We start from the raw sequence: 15,696 nt of genomic DNA on the forward strand, positions 1-15,696 counted from the left end.
CTAAGGCAGCTCATTTTATGAGCATATCCCATTACACAGATTCTTTTAAGGAACACTTGGCCATAGACTAATAAAAGTACTTAGTCTATAATTACAGTTGATGTTATATTTCGGACTTCTAAAACTTCTAAATTTAGTTCTGTTCCTTACGTGCATGTATCTTCCAAATTTCCTACTTGCTACTCCCTTACACAAAAAGCAGCACAATTCAAAGGAGGGTCGTTCTACATACTCGACACAACTTTGCATATTTAGTAGAGCTTCACATAACAAATAAAATTTTTACTGGGAATTATTTGAGAATTAAATCATACCATCTACGATTATAGTTAAATTTAAAGTCCAAAGGAATATCCTCCTCTGAATCGATTTCTACTAAATTTGCCGAGGCATTTGTGTCTTCCCAAATTGGGCTTGTATTACCCATTTGGTGTACAATTAACTTCAAATCGGATAAAGATATATATGAGAGCTATATCCAAATTTTAATCGATCTCGATAAAATTTGGCAAATGTATTTCTGAGCTGTATTTGATATGAAGGTATATATATGGGAGCTATATCCAAATCTGAACCGATCTCGATAAAATTTAGAAAAGGTATTTATGTTTTGTATTTGGTATTTTTCCCCAAAAAATCGTTGTTACAGAGTGCATATTACGGCTGCGGAGGACAAAAATAACTAATCGGATGAACAATATATATGGGAGCTATAGCTATATCTGAACCGATTTCGATAAATTTTGGCATACTAATTTTCAGACCTAATCTGGTTGTATGTGCAGAATTCCATAATGTTTGGGCTAATATTACACGTCGTTGGGTCCAACAAACTATTTCTGCAAAACTTCATCTGGTTCGGACAATAAATGTGACCTGTACTTTGTTTACAAAAATACATGGACAGACGGATTCTATGCAGATCATCAAAAGGAACTATGTGTCCATCTCGTTTCCTTTTGCATGTTACAAACAAATGCACAAAGACATAATACCCTGACCACCTTGTGGCGTAGGGTATAATAAAACACGGAAGAAAACGAGTCGAAAAAGACTAGCGATTTCCAAAATAAAGACGTTTTAAAATTGATTGCCAAGCTGAAATTAATGTGATTGCAAGAAGAAATTTGTACGGAAGATTTGTAAACTCTGAGTAAAAGAACTGTCAAAATGTATCTCTCTTTTGTTGAATTTAACACACGACTTTCAGAATCACAATTTTAATGTAACCAGGCATACCCACTTAGTTAAAAAGATCTAGGCCGGTTATTACATCTTTCCGATAGTTAAAACAATGATGTTGTCGTACACATAAATCGCTTTTCATTATTACATGTTTCATTGGAGTATGAACTGTCCGATAAGCAAAAAGTCAGACCTTCTTCCCTTTATCTTGTAACGTAAAGTTTACTGAATTCATGTTGCCATATTTTATATTGATAATTTGGCAATAGTAGTAAAATGTATTTAAAAAAAATGGATAACATTCATCGTTTATTTTATATTAAGTTTAAGCAATAAATCCTGAAAATGTGGGTTAATCCGAAACAAAATTTGTATCTAAACGCGCTAGCGAGCTTGCATAATTTTACTTGAAAAATGTACTCATTAAAATTCATTCATTAATATCAGTTGAAGGATAAGCATTGTGGCAGATGCTAAAATGTTTACAACTTTTAGGCAATACTTTACATATTTAAGTTATTTTTTCAGATAATAAGTATTTAACATTGTATTATACCCATGGTAGAAGAATATAGGTAGATGCATCAACGCTTGCGAACATTGATATGTCAAAATTTTAAAATTGATTTGTCAAAAATAAGCACATTTTTATATATTTTTTATACGATACCATTAAATAATATATGTTAAAAACTAAGACTGCAATACGATTTCATTGTCTCAACAATTTGAAAGTACAACCCATTTATTGTTCGAAATAGCTGTATTCTTGCAAGATGAATGTCGATCAATAACTTTTTGTGAAATTTGCACAGGAAAGTTAACTTTATTGTAAACTAGAAAAATCGCACATACTTTATAGCTATCAAACATGGTAGAAAAATACAGGTAGATGCATGTTACAATGAATTCAAGGTAGGGCAGAACTACAATATGATTTAAATTTTTTTATTTTTCTGGCTTAATATGTCAACTTCATTTGCTTATGTGTGTGTCTTTTTTTCAATAATAAAAAATTGTTCAGAAAATATTCAAATTCGGGTGTTTTCAAAATGCTTATTGCAACGAATGCATCGACAAAATCTACAGTTTTTGTCGCGAAATAAACCATAAGAGATATATAGAACATGATATTGAAAAGAAATTTTGACCATTCATTCAGTTTTCGCGGTTTTAAATTATTTATTCAAAATCAATTCAACAAGTTGTTTGCTTTTTTGTTGTTTTGATAGTAATTTTGACATTAGAAGCCAAACAGGTAGACCTCTATACTTGACATTTTTTCAAAGTTGACCTACCTTCTCTTCATTGTACCATGGGTAGATGCATCAGCGCTTGGGAACATTGATATGTCAAATTTTTTTAAATATTTCTTCAAAAATAAGTATATTTGTATATGTTTGTCTACACGACGCCAATCGGAGGTTGTTATAATATGAATTTTTTAACAATATTTACAAATTTTTCATTCAACAATTTCGATTCCAAAATTGGTTTGACAGTTCATTGTCCCAGCAGCTGTGTCGAAGCGTCTACCTATATTCTTCTACTATGCTATCAAAACACGAATATAGCCGTTGTCTGAACGCAACATGAATGGGTTTTGTTCGTAAACCTCAAAAGTTGTTGTTTGACCGACGGTCTATACAAAAACTGTACAAATAAATCACACATTTTGTTATATTGCTTATTCTTCTATTCGTAAAACGGCGAGTTTTAGTATAGATGGCGTGCATCGGCTGTCAACTATGAAACATCCTCCTGTTTAATTTGTAGCTAGTTCTGCGCTCTTTCAGTGAATGTGTTCAGTTTTCCTCATGTCTCCTTCGTCTCATTCGTAAACAACAGAGGTCCCTCTTTTTTTCTTTCTGTTCATTTTTTATCAAGTATTCCTTTTTGGCTTTTATATTCGCTTCGTTTCCCAATCGCTCCGCATCCGTTCTGTTCAGCAACACAACAACAGGACAGAAGAGAGATGTATGAGATGTATGTTTCGAAAAACGATTTCATTTGCGCTGAGAACTATGAGCACCAATCAATCTAAACAAACATTGGCCAAAAAATTGAGTGCCTCTGCGAGGAAGGTACCAGTAAGACTCCAAGACGTAAGTCAGTTACAGCTGTTTGAATATGTCAACGTTCCAGCAGATTGGTCCGAGATCAGCGCGTTCATTGTATAAAAACTCATTCTTAAATGAAAAGTGGGTTTGTATTGTGCAGCCATAGATGTCATAAATCAATATCGTATAAAACGTCGCAGTATTTTGATGATTTCAGCAACATTATTCGCCGGAATTGTAACACATATCGTATTTAAAGTTCGCAATGGGTACTGGGTACTATGACAAAAAATTTCGTATGCTTTAAGTTACGTTTTCGTATATCCCCCATATAACGGTACCTCCATGGTACAATGATATCAAGGTAGGGCAGAACTACCATATGATTTTAATTTTTTTATTTTCTTGGCTTAATATGTCATCTTTATTTGCTTATGTATGTGTTTTCTTTTCAATAACAAAAAAAATTGTTCAGATAACATTCAAATTCGAGTGTTTTCAAAATGTTTATTTCAACGTATGCATCGACAAAATCTAGAGTTTTTGTAGCGAAATAATCCTTTAGAGATATATAGTACATGATTTTGAAAAGAAGTGTTGACCTTTTATTTAATTATCGCGGTTTTCAATTATTTATTCAAAATAAATGCAACAAGTTGTTTGATTTTTTATTGTTTTGATACTAATTCTGACATTACAAGCCAAACAGGTAGACCTCTATACTTGCAATTTTTTCAAAGTTGACCTACCTTCTCTTCATTGTACCATGGGTACCTCTATATATTCCATATTTTACCGATTCTAGCCACATAATTCACTGGAACTGTTTTAAATTTCGTATTTGAAGTTTGTAATGGGTACTACAGCATATGACAATAAATTTTGTAAGCAGCTTAACGTCTTCGTATAGTCTCCATATAATGGTTTTCAATTAAGTGGTAGTTTTCGTATTTCTTTTTTTTTTAATTTTCAAGTTCTTTTCAAATGGTGGATGGTATTAAAAGTTCGGCCTTCGAACTTAACTGCTTTTAACTTGCTTATTTTTGAATTTTTCCTTTTTTATTTATGCAATATTTTTATTTTATCCGAAAATCATCTTCAGGGATATTTTAAAGTAAAAGCTCGTCGATTCAGTTTAAATGTCACTATCAAACTGGAATAGAAATCTTGAATGTCTAGACAAAACGTTTAGGATGATGCACTGGAATTGAAAGTTACCCTGCCAAAAAATACCCTACCCATTTGAAATCTTTATGGTTACATTGAAGTTACTGAATTTTATGGTTTAGAATCAGATCCCGATTAGCAGCAAAATACACACCGATATGACTGCAACAAAAAATAAATTAAATATTTAACCGAAACTAATGTAGTCCTCCTAAATAAATTGCAAATCTAAATTAAGTTTTAACTAATATTTATGTTACCTTAATGTTTTTAAATTAATTTATATTCGTTTTATATTTCAGGGAACAAGTTCTAACCTCACCACCGAAATTAAGGCAAATACAAAATCGAACTTGAAGAGATCATCTAAGAATAAAAATGATTTGAAAGATTCAATAGGAAAAGAGTCAACAACTAATAAAATTAATGCAATCCCAAAAGATGTAATAGATGTGAAAACTAAGGAGCCCAAAAGAATTTCCAGAAACAAGGCGGAAAAGGATTTAATCGAAGAGAGTCCACTGGAAGTTCTACCCAATGCTACAAGTTTTCTAATAAAGCGTCAACATAATGTTGAAGTACCATCTACCTCAGCTTTATGTGGAAAAGAAGTCGTTAAAAGCCGTAAAAAGTCAACAAAGAAAAGTTCCAATAATGAAATTAAAGATGAAATAAAAACAGAACACAGTGTTGATGTACCATCGACTTCAAACGTATTAGAAACTGACACTAATAAGTCAGTTAAAAATAAGAAGGTCACAAAAAAAACTCCACAGGAAAACCCCGAAACATGCAAAGAGGAAATTGCCGACAAATGGGAACCAGAAAATTGGAAAACGATTTTAGAAAATATTCGTATAATGCGTTCAAAGGATAAGGCACCTGTTGATACCATGGGTTGTCATAAATGTGCCGATGAAAATGCAGATGAAAAGGTAATTAAATTTGTAGGGTATAATGTGAGTTACTATTTATACTCTGTTTTGTGAGTAATAAAATAGTTCTTTCTTATTTTTAGCTCGTTTCTGCTACACTTTTTCACTGCTCTACTAGATTATTGTTTAGTTGGTGATGGTAATTCTCGTGAATTATTAAGATAAATTATTAGGTTTAATTTGTTATTTGTTAAGTTTGAATTAATCATTGAATTTGTATTATGTTAGGGTATTGTAGATAGATAATATAAGTTATGGGCCCTGTGGGCTTATTTATATTTCTTTGTAAGGTAAATAAATGAAATGAAATTATGTTCTATATATAAATGAAATTCTTCTTGTTAAAGTACCATAAAATTGTATCCTCATAAAACAAAAAGTGAAAGAACCTTTTTTTTTATTAAATAATGTATATTTTCTGTAGATATTCTTCATTCATTTATGACCTCTGAAACATGTATTCTTCTACAAAATTATATGGTTTACAGATCGTGAAATATCACACAACATAGGCGAACTTCCCTCTACAACTCAGTTGGATGAGTTTTGAGCATTTCTCTAGCGCATTCTCTGAAAAATTACATTATTTAATTTATTTGCCTTCCAAATGAAAATAATGCATATTCCCTTTATATATAGTACTGTAATGTCTATTCTACTTGTATCTATTACATTTCCTTGAGAAAGAGTTGATGGCGTTTTGACAAACCGAACAGAAGGGCTTTTGACGACTGGCACGGACCAAGGGAATTCGTAGCAAGACGAATATATATATTCTGTGTATAAGTTTGATACGTTCCACCTCAACTTCCCAAGTCCAGTGCTGACTGACACCAGTAGGCGGAGACCCTAGTCTCCAGATGTCAACGTTCAGTGGTTGTTGAGTTTGCTCTCCTTGCTTTACGCTTTCTATCATTGGAATATTTGCTAGTTAGTAATCGACATGGCGATCCTCTGCGATTGCAGAAACCTTTACTTGTAATTTTGTACTCGAAGTGTACATTTTTCGCGTAATAAACACTTATTGCTTTATTATTAACCAATCCGCTGATGAATCTCAAATAACTAAGGTAATGGGGTTAATTGGAAAAGATAAAATTCACGAATAAAATATGAAACAATTTACAACTTAATACAAAATCTTGCTTGTGTTTTATACAGTTTACTTTTCACTAAACATTAATATTTACAGACACAACGTTTTCACAAACTGGTAGCCCTAATGTTATCCAGCCAGACGAAAGATGACACCACCTATCATGCTATGCTGCGTTTGAGAGAGCATACCTTAACTCCAGAGTCTATATGTGAAATTAAGTTAAATGTTCTGGAAAATATATTGCATCCGGTATCATTTTATAAGGTAATAAAATATCCTCAAGAAAATGTCACCATTACTTCTTCCTACAAATCTTTTGAACTTTCAGAACAAAGCAAAATATTTACAACAAACATCTAAAATACTCATTGAAAAATACAATTCCGACATTCCGAATAATATAAAAGAACTCGTGGCTCTACCTGGTGTTGGACCGAAAATGGCTCACATTTGTATGGCAACAGCATGGGATATTACCACGGGCATAGGTGTTGATGTTCATGTTCATCGTATCTGTAATCGTTTGCGATGGTTGCCAAAACCAACAAAAGAACCTGAGGAAACACGAAAAGCCCTAGAGAATTGGTTGCCTCGTGATTTGTGGCAGGAGGTTAATTATTTGTTAGTGGGATTTGGTCAAACCATTTGTACGCCTCTAAGACCGAAATGTGTAAAATGTCTCAATTGCAGTATATGCCCAGCGGCACCGAAAACAAAGGACACCGCGGATAAAAGAGAAAACAACGAAGTTTCGGAATTGTGTCAAAAGGCTACGTTTAAAAAGAAGAAGATGCATATTTAGTTTCCATTATTTATGTGGTGTATACATGTGTTATAACAAATCTCAAGGAGATCGAATCTTACGTACCGTGTATGTGAATAAAATAAAAATGTATATGTATTATTTTTTAGATTAATAATTAAATCTGACTTAAAAATTCAACATGTTTGGTGATTATTAAGCGTGCAAACGGAGATCAAGGAGATCGAATTTTACGTACCGTGTATGTGAATAAAATAAAAATGTATGTATATGTATAATTTTTCAGATTAATAATTAATTCTGACTTAAAAATTCTACGTATTTGGTGATAATTAAGCGTGCAAACGTGAAGATAAATTGTAAAATGTAGTGGCAAAGATAAAACGCACTTGAAATTTGTGTTGGCTTACAAAAGGTTAGTTGAACTTTCTATATAGTTGATAAATCAGCGCTTTTGTTAAAATGCTATAAAATGGTTCTCCTGAATTAGTTTATCACATCTGGATAGAAATGCTTGATTACACAAAAACTATAATATGGTATGAAGTGCTTTAGCTTTAAAGTGGGCAATAATACCTATACAAAATATAAATATTGTTTTCGTATTATCCCATAAATTCTACTGCCCGATTTTTTATACCCTCCACCATACTATGGAGGGTATATTAACTTTGTCATTCCGTTTGTAACTCCTGGAAATACTCATGTCAGACCCAACAAAGTATATATATTCTCAATCAGCGTAAAATTCTAAGACGATTTAGCATCGTCCGTCTTTCTGTCTGTCTTAATCACGCTATCTTTGGAACGAATTGAGATAGAACGGTAACATTTTGCACACATGTTTATTTTGCCAGTAGGTTATATTCGTAAATGGGCCATGTAGGTCCACGTTTTCATATAGCCCCCCAATAGTAGTACCTCCGATATTCGCTATTTTGATAATTTTAGCGACATTATTCACCGGATTAGTTTCAAATTACGTATGTAGAGTTCGTAATGGGAACTACAGTCTGTGACAGAAAATTGCCTATGCAGGTCTTCGTATAGCTCCGATATAACGGTACCTCCCTATATACGTTATTTTGTTGATTTTAGCTACATTATTTACCGTTTATTTCAAGTTTCGAATTTGAATATGGTAATGGTTTATAACAAACAATGCCTATGTAGGTCCACGTCGTATAGACCCCGTATTTTTAAGATTTTAACAGAATTGTTAATGGATTTTTTTTGAAAAGATCCAAATTCGTTCCAAATGGTGGAGAGTATTCGAAGTTTGGCCCGGCCGAACATACTGCTTTTTAACTTGTTAACTCTCCCTCTATACTTGGAGTTTGTCGTCATGTTTAAACATTCGTCAAAATTCGTTATTCTTTTCGAGTGTAAAAAATCGGCAATGAAATTTCTGAAAACCAAAGGAGTTTATTTCAATTATTTTTTGTGGTTTTTGATGGTGTTGGCACTTTGCTCCCACATAAACTGCATACATAAATAAAAAGTACACTTTTTATTATTATTATTTTTTTTTTTGTTAAAATGAAAATATTTATTTTGATTTATGATTTTCAATATAGTTTTTTTATGAAATGGCACTTAAAAATATATAATTTCTCAATACATATAATGGGATATATATTGTAGTAATGGTGTTAAGAATAAAAACTAAACCGTGTTTCGGCCAAACCATCGCACAATTTCATATTAATACAGAAATATTACTATTTCAATAACAAATTACTTTTCTATAAAACATTTTATAATAAAACTCGAATTTACGATGATAAGTTTTTAACGTTTCTATATTCGATATCCTTATTACTTTTATTACTTTAATCACTAATTTAATTACTATTCTTATTGTTAATAATATTATTATGTTTCATTAATTACCCTTATAGACTGGCTACATATTTCTCAAAATAGTAATATTCAATAGCTAGTGTGTAGAGGAGGGAAGTTTCAAAGCAATGCTGGCTTTATATTTCCATTTTGCGTAGGATCAATTCAAGTGGTATCAGCTTGTATAAGATCCATAAATTCGGAAGTAGCTTCTTAAACTTCTTAATAAAATGAGAATTACATTACCTGCATTTTACCTGCCTCCCTGAAATCTAAATTTGTTCGATTTTAGTGTGTGTTTTTGTTCGTGTTGTGTTTCAGTAATGTAAATATTTAAGGAATATTAGAACAATTTTGATTATGTACGTTACATTGTTTTTATTACATTTATGTTACAATAGACAAAAAAAATACAAACAATACGAGTCATATAATGTACATTGAAAGAACTGCGTAAATAATACATCAAGAACTGTTTTTTACTTTAATTAAAAAATCAATGGCCTACAATTTTATTTGAACAGATCGAGATCGGAAGATCGAGTGCAACAGAAGAACAGAATTGTTAATGGATTTTTTTTGAAAAGATCCAAATTCGTTCCAAATGGTGGAGAGTATTCGAAGTTTGGCCCGGCCGAACATACTGCTTTTTAACTTGTTAACTCTCCCTCTATACTTGGAGTTTGTCGTCATGTTTAAACATTCGTCAAAATTCGTTATTCTTTTCGAGTGTAAAAAATCGGCAATGAAATTTCTGAAAACCAAAGGAGTTTATTTCAATTATTTTTTGTGGTTTTTGATGGTGTTGGCACTTTGCTCCCACATAAACTGCATACATAAATAAAAAGTACACTTTTTATTATTATTATTTTTTTTTTTTGTTAAAATGAAAATATTTATTTTGATTTATGATTTTCAATATAGTTTTTTTATGAAATGGCACTTAAAAATATATAATTTCTCAATACATATAATGGGATATATATTGTAGTAATGGTGTTAAGAATAAAAACTAAACCGTGTTTCGGCCAAACCATCGCACAATTTCATATTAATACAGAAATATTACTATTTCAATAACAAATTACTTTTCTATAAAACATTTTATAATAAAACTCGAATTTACGATGATAAGTTTTTAACGTTTCTATATTCGATATCCTTATTACTTTTATTACTTTAATCACTAATTTAATTACTATTCTTATTGTTAATAATATTATTATGTTTCATTAATTACCCTTATAGACTGGCTACATATTTCTCAAAATAGTAATATTCAATAGCTAGTGTGTAGAGGAGGGAAGTTTCAAAGCAATGCTGGCTTTATATTTCCATTTTGCGTAGGATCAATTCAAGTGGTATCAGCTTGTATAAGATCCATAAATTCGGAAGTAGCTTCTTAAACTTCTTAATAAAATGAGAATTACATTACCTGCATTTTACCTGCCTCCCTGAAATCTAAATTTGTTCGATTTTAGTGTGTGTTTTTGTTCGTGTTGTGTTTCAGTAATGTAAATATTTAAGGAATATTAGAACAATTTTGATTATGTACGTTACATTGTTTTTATTACATTTATGTTACAATAGACAAAAAAAATACAAACAATACGAGTCATATAATGTACATTGAAAGAACTGCGTAAATAATACATCAAGAACTGTTTTTTACTTTAATTAAAAAATCAATGGCCTACAATTTTATTTGAACAGATCGAGATCGGAAGATCGAGTGCATCAGAAGAACAGTTAACAACATGGAAACGTTAAGAACTCTTGGTAAGATCAGTTTAATAAAATAACATAGATTCGTATGTTAGTCGTACCAAGCATGTAGTACGAAAACATGAAATTTAAAAGTTTTGTGGAAAATTTTATCAGAAACAAAATAAGACAATTTGTTTGTGGAATAAAAACGGAACCATATCCTTGTTAGAGTGACAATTTAGAAGAATGTAGTTCGTTGCAAAATCTAGTCAAGAAATTGATCGCTGGAAACTTTAAACTGTCCTTGTGCAAAATCTGAATTATCTCAAGACAAGACAAGTATTGGAAGTTTTTGAGGCACCAAACGAAAATTACATTCTAGATTACACTGTGCAACACAAAAAATAATTACGGGGAAATTTCATCAGGTTATGAGAGTGGAATTAAAAAAGGAGACCAGTGTATCGGGGTTTTGAACATTTTCATCGAAAAGTTACCAAAATAGAGGAGACAAATTCCCCCCACTTCCACACTTTTAGACATTTTTGGATTAAGATTCCCCGGAATCCTGCAGATAAAAATGCGAGAAATATTTTGGTAGAAAATTGTAACCATTAAGGTAGTCAACAAAAATCAGGGTGTATCATTATAAAAGAGCTGTACAAAATGGTGGACCTATATCGACATTTTTTTTTGCCAAAAATTGGAAATGGATAAAACTAAAAAAAATAATTTAAACGGGATTCGATCTAGATTCTTACTTTGGCACTTTTCCCAAAAAATTAAATATAAAAGGATATTTTGACCGGGATTGGATACGATTTAAATTAACAGCAAAAAAGCAAGGACATAATTTTAACTTTTAGTACATACATTTTTAATGTAATTTTTATAAAAACTACTGTATCTGATTGTACCTATATATATGGTTTGTTCTGAGATTTACAGTGAAATTTTGTGCAGAATATTTCTTCTGCCTAAAATGACATTTTATGTTACTCGATAAAAGTCAGAGGGAAAAATGATCAAAAAATTATTTTCGGTTTTTATTTGGGAATATTTGTGCAAATGTTTTTTTATTTAGTACAGTTTAAATCATCCTTCTCAAATGATGATTTGTTGGAAAACTTTGACAAATTAAAAAAGTCCATGATTTCTCTAAATTACAATATGCCAATGTTTCTTTTGAAGTTAGATAAAACTTCATCTCCCATAAACAAGCAACAAGCGGAGGTACTGAAACATGGTGATACATTCTAACTTGTTGTTAATTTAATTATCCACAGTTGGTGGTAGTTTTGTAGGCACGCAAGTTAGTAATTTTAGAATTTGAAACTAGAACGACTTATTTTGAATTATATTAAACAAAATAAATGTACATTTGAAAAACAACTCATACTCTAAATTATTTCTTTTCATTGGTTTTATCAATTTTCTATTTTGCAATCTTGAGTAAGATTTGTTGAGAAAAAAATAAAACAATACACATTTCAATTGATAGTTAATTTTCACAATAAGTATGTTAAGGGCTAAGTACATAAGAAGCTTGAAGTCATGGCTAGGCATATTAATTTTAAATTATAATGGAAAACGACGACTGGATTTTAGTGCGGCTCTGTAATCCCTTTGTGAAATGTCACAAAATATGCCTAGCCATGACTTCAAGCTTCCTATGTACTTATCCCTTTAGGCTTTCCTCAGTCCAGTTATAAAACCTGAATCCTCAGTCGTTCTTGTGCTAAAAAAAAACGTTTATTTTGGCAATGACATTATTTTACATGTACGTTCGTTATATTATTATTTACACAGTTCTTTCTTATTAATTAGTGACAAATAGTTTAACGAAAGAACTTTACGCATTACAAATAACTTTTTTTTTTAAATTACACAAACAAATTAATATGGAAATAATAAAAAACATATACAAAATTTGTAGTACACTCTAATTTTTGAAATGTTAATTCTATTAGTTGTATTTTTAAATATACCACAAAATTCAAAATATTTTTTTAAATATTCTTTTTTTAGGTTATCTGTGTATTCGGTTTTTTTCGTTGCTTTCGTTTACACAATAAAGGTTATGAAGTGAATTTACTACAAATTCAAATGTTTTTTTTTTTTTGGCAACTTTTTGTATTTGTTGTTCAAAAATGTGATATTCTTATGCCCGACCTTTTTCGTCTGGGTGGTTTACGCACCGGTGGTGTTACCGGTTGTTCGCACTATAAATCGGTAATGGGTCCAGCAACACTTAATTTCACCGGAGAACTGTGGGCAGCTGTTGTGGCACTCTGATGATGATTACTATGATGATGGTTTGGATGATGTGCTGATGTCGATGTGGACCATTTAGGTTTATGTGTAGCAGCAGTTGTTGTTGCAGCAGCGCTACTGGTTGTTGTCGAACGTCTATTAGGGGTTTTACTATGATGATGACCGCCACCACTGGTTGCTATTACTCCACTATTAGTTTTACTTTTATTAGGAACACTGCCACCCTCACCATTAGCTAATTGCGGTTTTTGCGTTTTACTTTCTATGGTTGTTGTTGTTGTGGTGGTGTTCGTGGTATTGCTATTATTATTATTACTGTTATTATTAGCCATGGAGGATGGGGGATGAGTTGCATTTACTTGTAGAGTTTTAACCAATTTCTCAAGTCTAAAATTGAGATCAAAAAAATAGAACACAAAAAAGAGAAAGAAACAGTTCTATGGTCAGTTAAATAAACACACAAGTGGATTGTGAGTGTGAATTAAGCAGAATATCTATGTAATATGTTATGGGATGTGAGGTGTTGTTGGTTGATTTAAGATGTGAGGGGTATGGTGGTAACAAACACATTAGCAACTTAAAAACCAAAAAAAAAAATATTTTAAATAATGGTGCAAGTTACACAAATTGTTAAGACAATAGAGGTAATTGGAGGTACGAATAATAATGCCATAGGTTTCAAATTATTATTGAAGGTTTCAAAAAGTTGCTAGTGCCATCAAGGAAATAATGCCAATGATATGAAGTTAAAACTATAATACAACTATGAGAATAACTAGTGCTATGAATAAACATACATAATTTTTATATAGATTTTATAAACTTAAATATACGAGTTTTTGATTGAATTGTTTGTTTTGTTTTGGTTTAAAATAAATGAAAAAAAATATATCACTCAGCTTTAGAAGAGAAGTTACATAACCATAGCAACAGTTCGAATATAAAAGCAAAAATAAAAAAAATTGGATACCAAATAGGATATTTTCCATTGAATCTGTTGGAGACTTAACATCGAACAATGGCCAAAAGATTGGAATCATGTGGGACAAAATGAAAAAAGGAACAAATTTTCAGTAGTCACTTGGTAGATGGTTTGCCTGAAAACAGTGCTGCAAACTATGTTCACACAACAATCTGGGCTCTGAAATGACCCGATTTGTAGTCGGACAGTGGCTGTCACCTCAGCCAATTCTGTTACAACAATAGGAGAAAGATATGTAGGGAGTAAGAGGGGATCTCGCTACTTTGATAGATACACCTATTGGGCACAAGCCCACCTTATCAATCAATCCTCCTATTTCGACGAGCTGAGTCGATCCATATATGTGTTCGTCTATCTGTTTATGTTAATCCCTCTACAGTTATGGTTCGAACTTTACAAATTCTTGCATGAAGTTAGGGTAGGATTTGATTTGGATTTGATCGCAAAACATTTAAGGGATGAAATAGACCAAGAAACAATTTTTTTTTTATTTTGAAGGTCACTATTATATACCAAATGACGCGGAATTTTTTTTTGCTTAAAATCACTTTCCGCAGAAATTACAAACATTTGAAAATTGCCTTATGACCTTGAATTGATGAACAACCTTTAATATTTGAAATGATTTTAAAGTAGTCCAATTTCAGAGTTAGATAAAAAAACTGCAACCAACGTTGCAGGGCTTAATACATTTTAATAAAATCATATAAAATTTAAAAACAGATGTTGGACCTTATTGTCCTCCTTCCGAATAACCTTCATGGATCTGGTACCAAATTTTTTTCCAAAAACCTGTCACCTCCAAAAAATTTCAAGCTTTGGACCGAAGTAATGCATATTTTTATAAAATTTGCACTATATTAAAGCTTAAGAAAAAAGAGTCATGCTAATGGCCATTCAGAACAATATTTGTAAATTAAGGTTTCTCTATATGAATTAGATCATTAGTGTGCCATTCGTGTATTTCTTAATTTGTCTGGAATTCACTTTCAGCATTTCGGTGGATTAGACATTTTGGTATTTTTCCCACAAAAATTGGGGCCCATTTTTTCCGCTAACTATTATCCGATGGCCATCCAAAATGCTTGGTAGGGCCCATACCGAACCGCCACTTAAAATTTCCTAAGGATCGGACGATAATTATGACGTGTCAGAAAACTTTCAGTTTTTGGTCCATTGGAACCTGTACATATTTTGCGAACATCTCCAAAAACATCAGGCTCCTATTCTGACACTAACCCCATCTCCATCCAACATTCCGTGAGGATCGGGCCATAAATATGCCTTGTATATAATATCCTAACTATATAGTGTTGTAAGGAGTAAAAATATTATAAAATGTAAAATTTTGTATGTATTTATTGTTTAACAAAATACTTTCAAAACCAATGATTGGAAGACACGTAGATTGCGGCTCTCGCATTAAAGCTATTAACCAGTTTAGCCATGAAATTGAAAGATTAAACAGTTTGGATCATATTTTCGAGGGAAAATCCATACATTTCATTCACTTTTCGCGCTATTTGACTCATTTTAAAAATTTGGAAAAATATGAAAAAAAGAAAACAATTTGTAGCATATAATTTTGAACGAGTCTGATAGTAAGCGGGCATAGCCTCAGGGCTGTATTTCTGCAGTTTTACGAAGCTACCTCCTTATTGTACCATGCAAAAATGTGACAA

The 15,696-nt window shown here is 31.5% G+C and overlaps 2 protein-coding genes across 7 annotated transcripts in view; one reads left to right on the top strand and one right to left on the bottom strand.

Moving 5' to 3' along the window:
- The first annotated feature begins 3,023 nt into the window (after positions 1–3,023).
- LOC101890769 (endonuclease III-like protein 1) lies at positions 3,024–7,597 on the top strand. Its single transcript, XM_059127115.1, has 4 exons — positions 3,024–3,290; positions 4,715–5,347; positions 6,540–6,710; positions 6,775–7,597. The coding sequence occupies exons 1-4, from the start codon at positions 3,165–3,167 to the stop codon at positions 7,246–7,248; spliced, it is 1,404 nt and encodes a 467-aa protein (XP_058983098.1). The 5' UTR covers positions 3,024–3,164; the 3' UTR covers positions 7,249–7,597.
- Positions 7,598–11,611: 4,014 nt separating this feature from the next.
- The window catches only part of LOC101889065 (rho GTPase-activating protein gacU), a 63,859-nt gene continuing 59,774 nt past the window's right edge, over positions 11,612–15,696 (bottom strand). For all 6 annotated transcript variants that reach the window (XM_059127113.1, XM_059127112.1, XM_059127111.1 and 3 more), the window contains one exon: positions 11,612–13,419. In XM_059127113.1, coding sequence (XP_058983096.1) covers positions 12,981–13,419 — 439 coding nt within the window. In that variant the 3' untranslated portion in view covers positions 11,612–12,980. The remainder of the gene's footprint in view (positions 13,420–15,696) is intronic.

The sequence above is a fragment of the Musca domestica genome, unplaced genomic scaffold (genome assembly GCF_030504385.1).
Source record: "Musca domestica strain aabys unplaced genomic scaffold, Musca_domestica.polishedcontigs.V.1.1 42, whole genome shotgun sequence".
Lineage (NCBI taxonomy): Eukaryota > Metazoa > Arthropoda > Insecta > Diptera > Muscidae > Musca > Musca domestica.

Bases quoted from the DNA above. Each gene is read 5' to 3' on its own strand.
- LOC101890769 (XM_059127115.1), top strand. From the start codon at position 3,165: ATGAGATGTATGTTTCGAAAAACGATTTCATTTGCGCTGAGAACTATG. The intron at 5,348-6,539 runs GTAATTAAATTT...TAATATTTACAG, and splicing joins ATGAAAATGCAGATGAAAAG to ACACAACGTTTTCACAAACT. The intron at 6,711-6,774 runs GTAATAAAATAT...TTGAACTTTCAG, and splicing joins ATCCGGTATCATTTTATAAG to AACAAAGCAAAATATTTACA.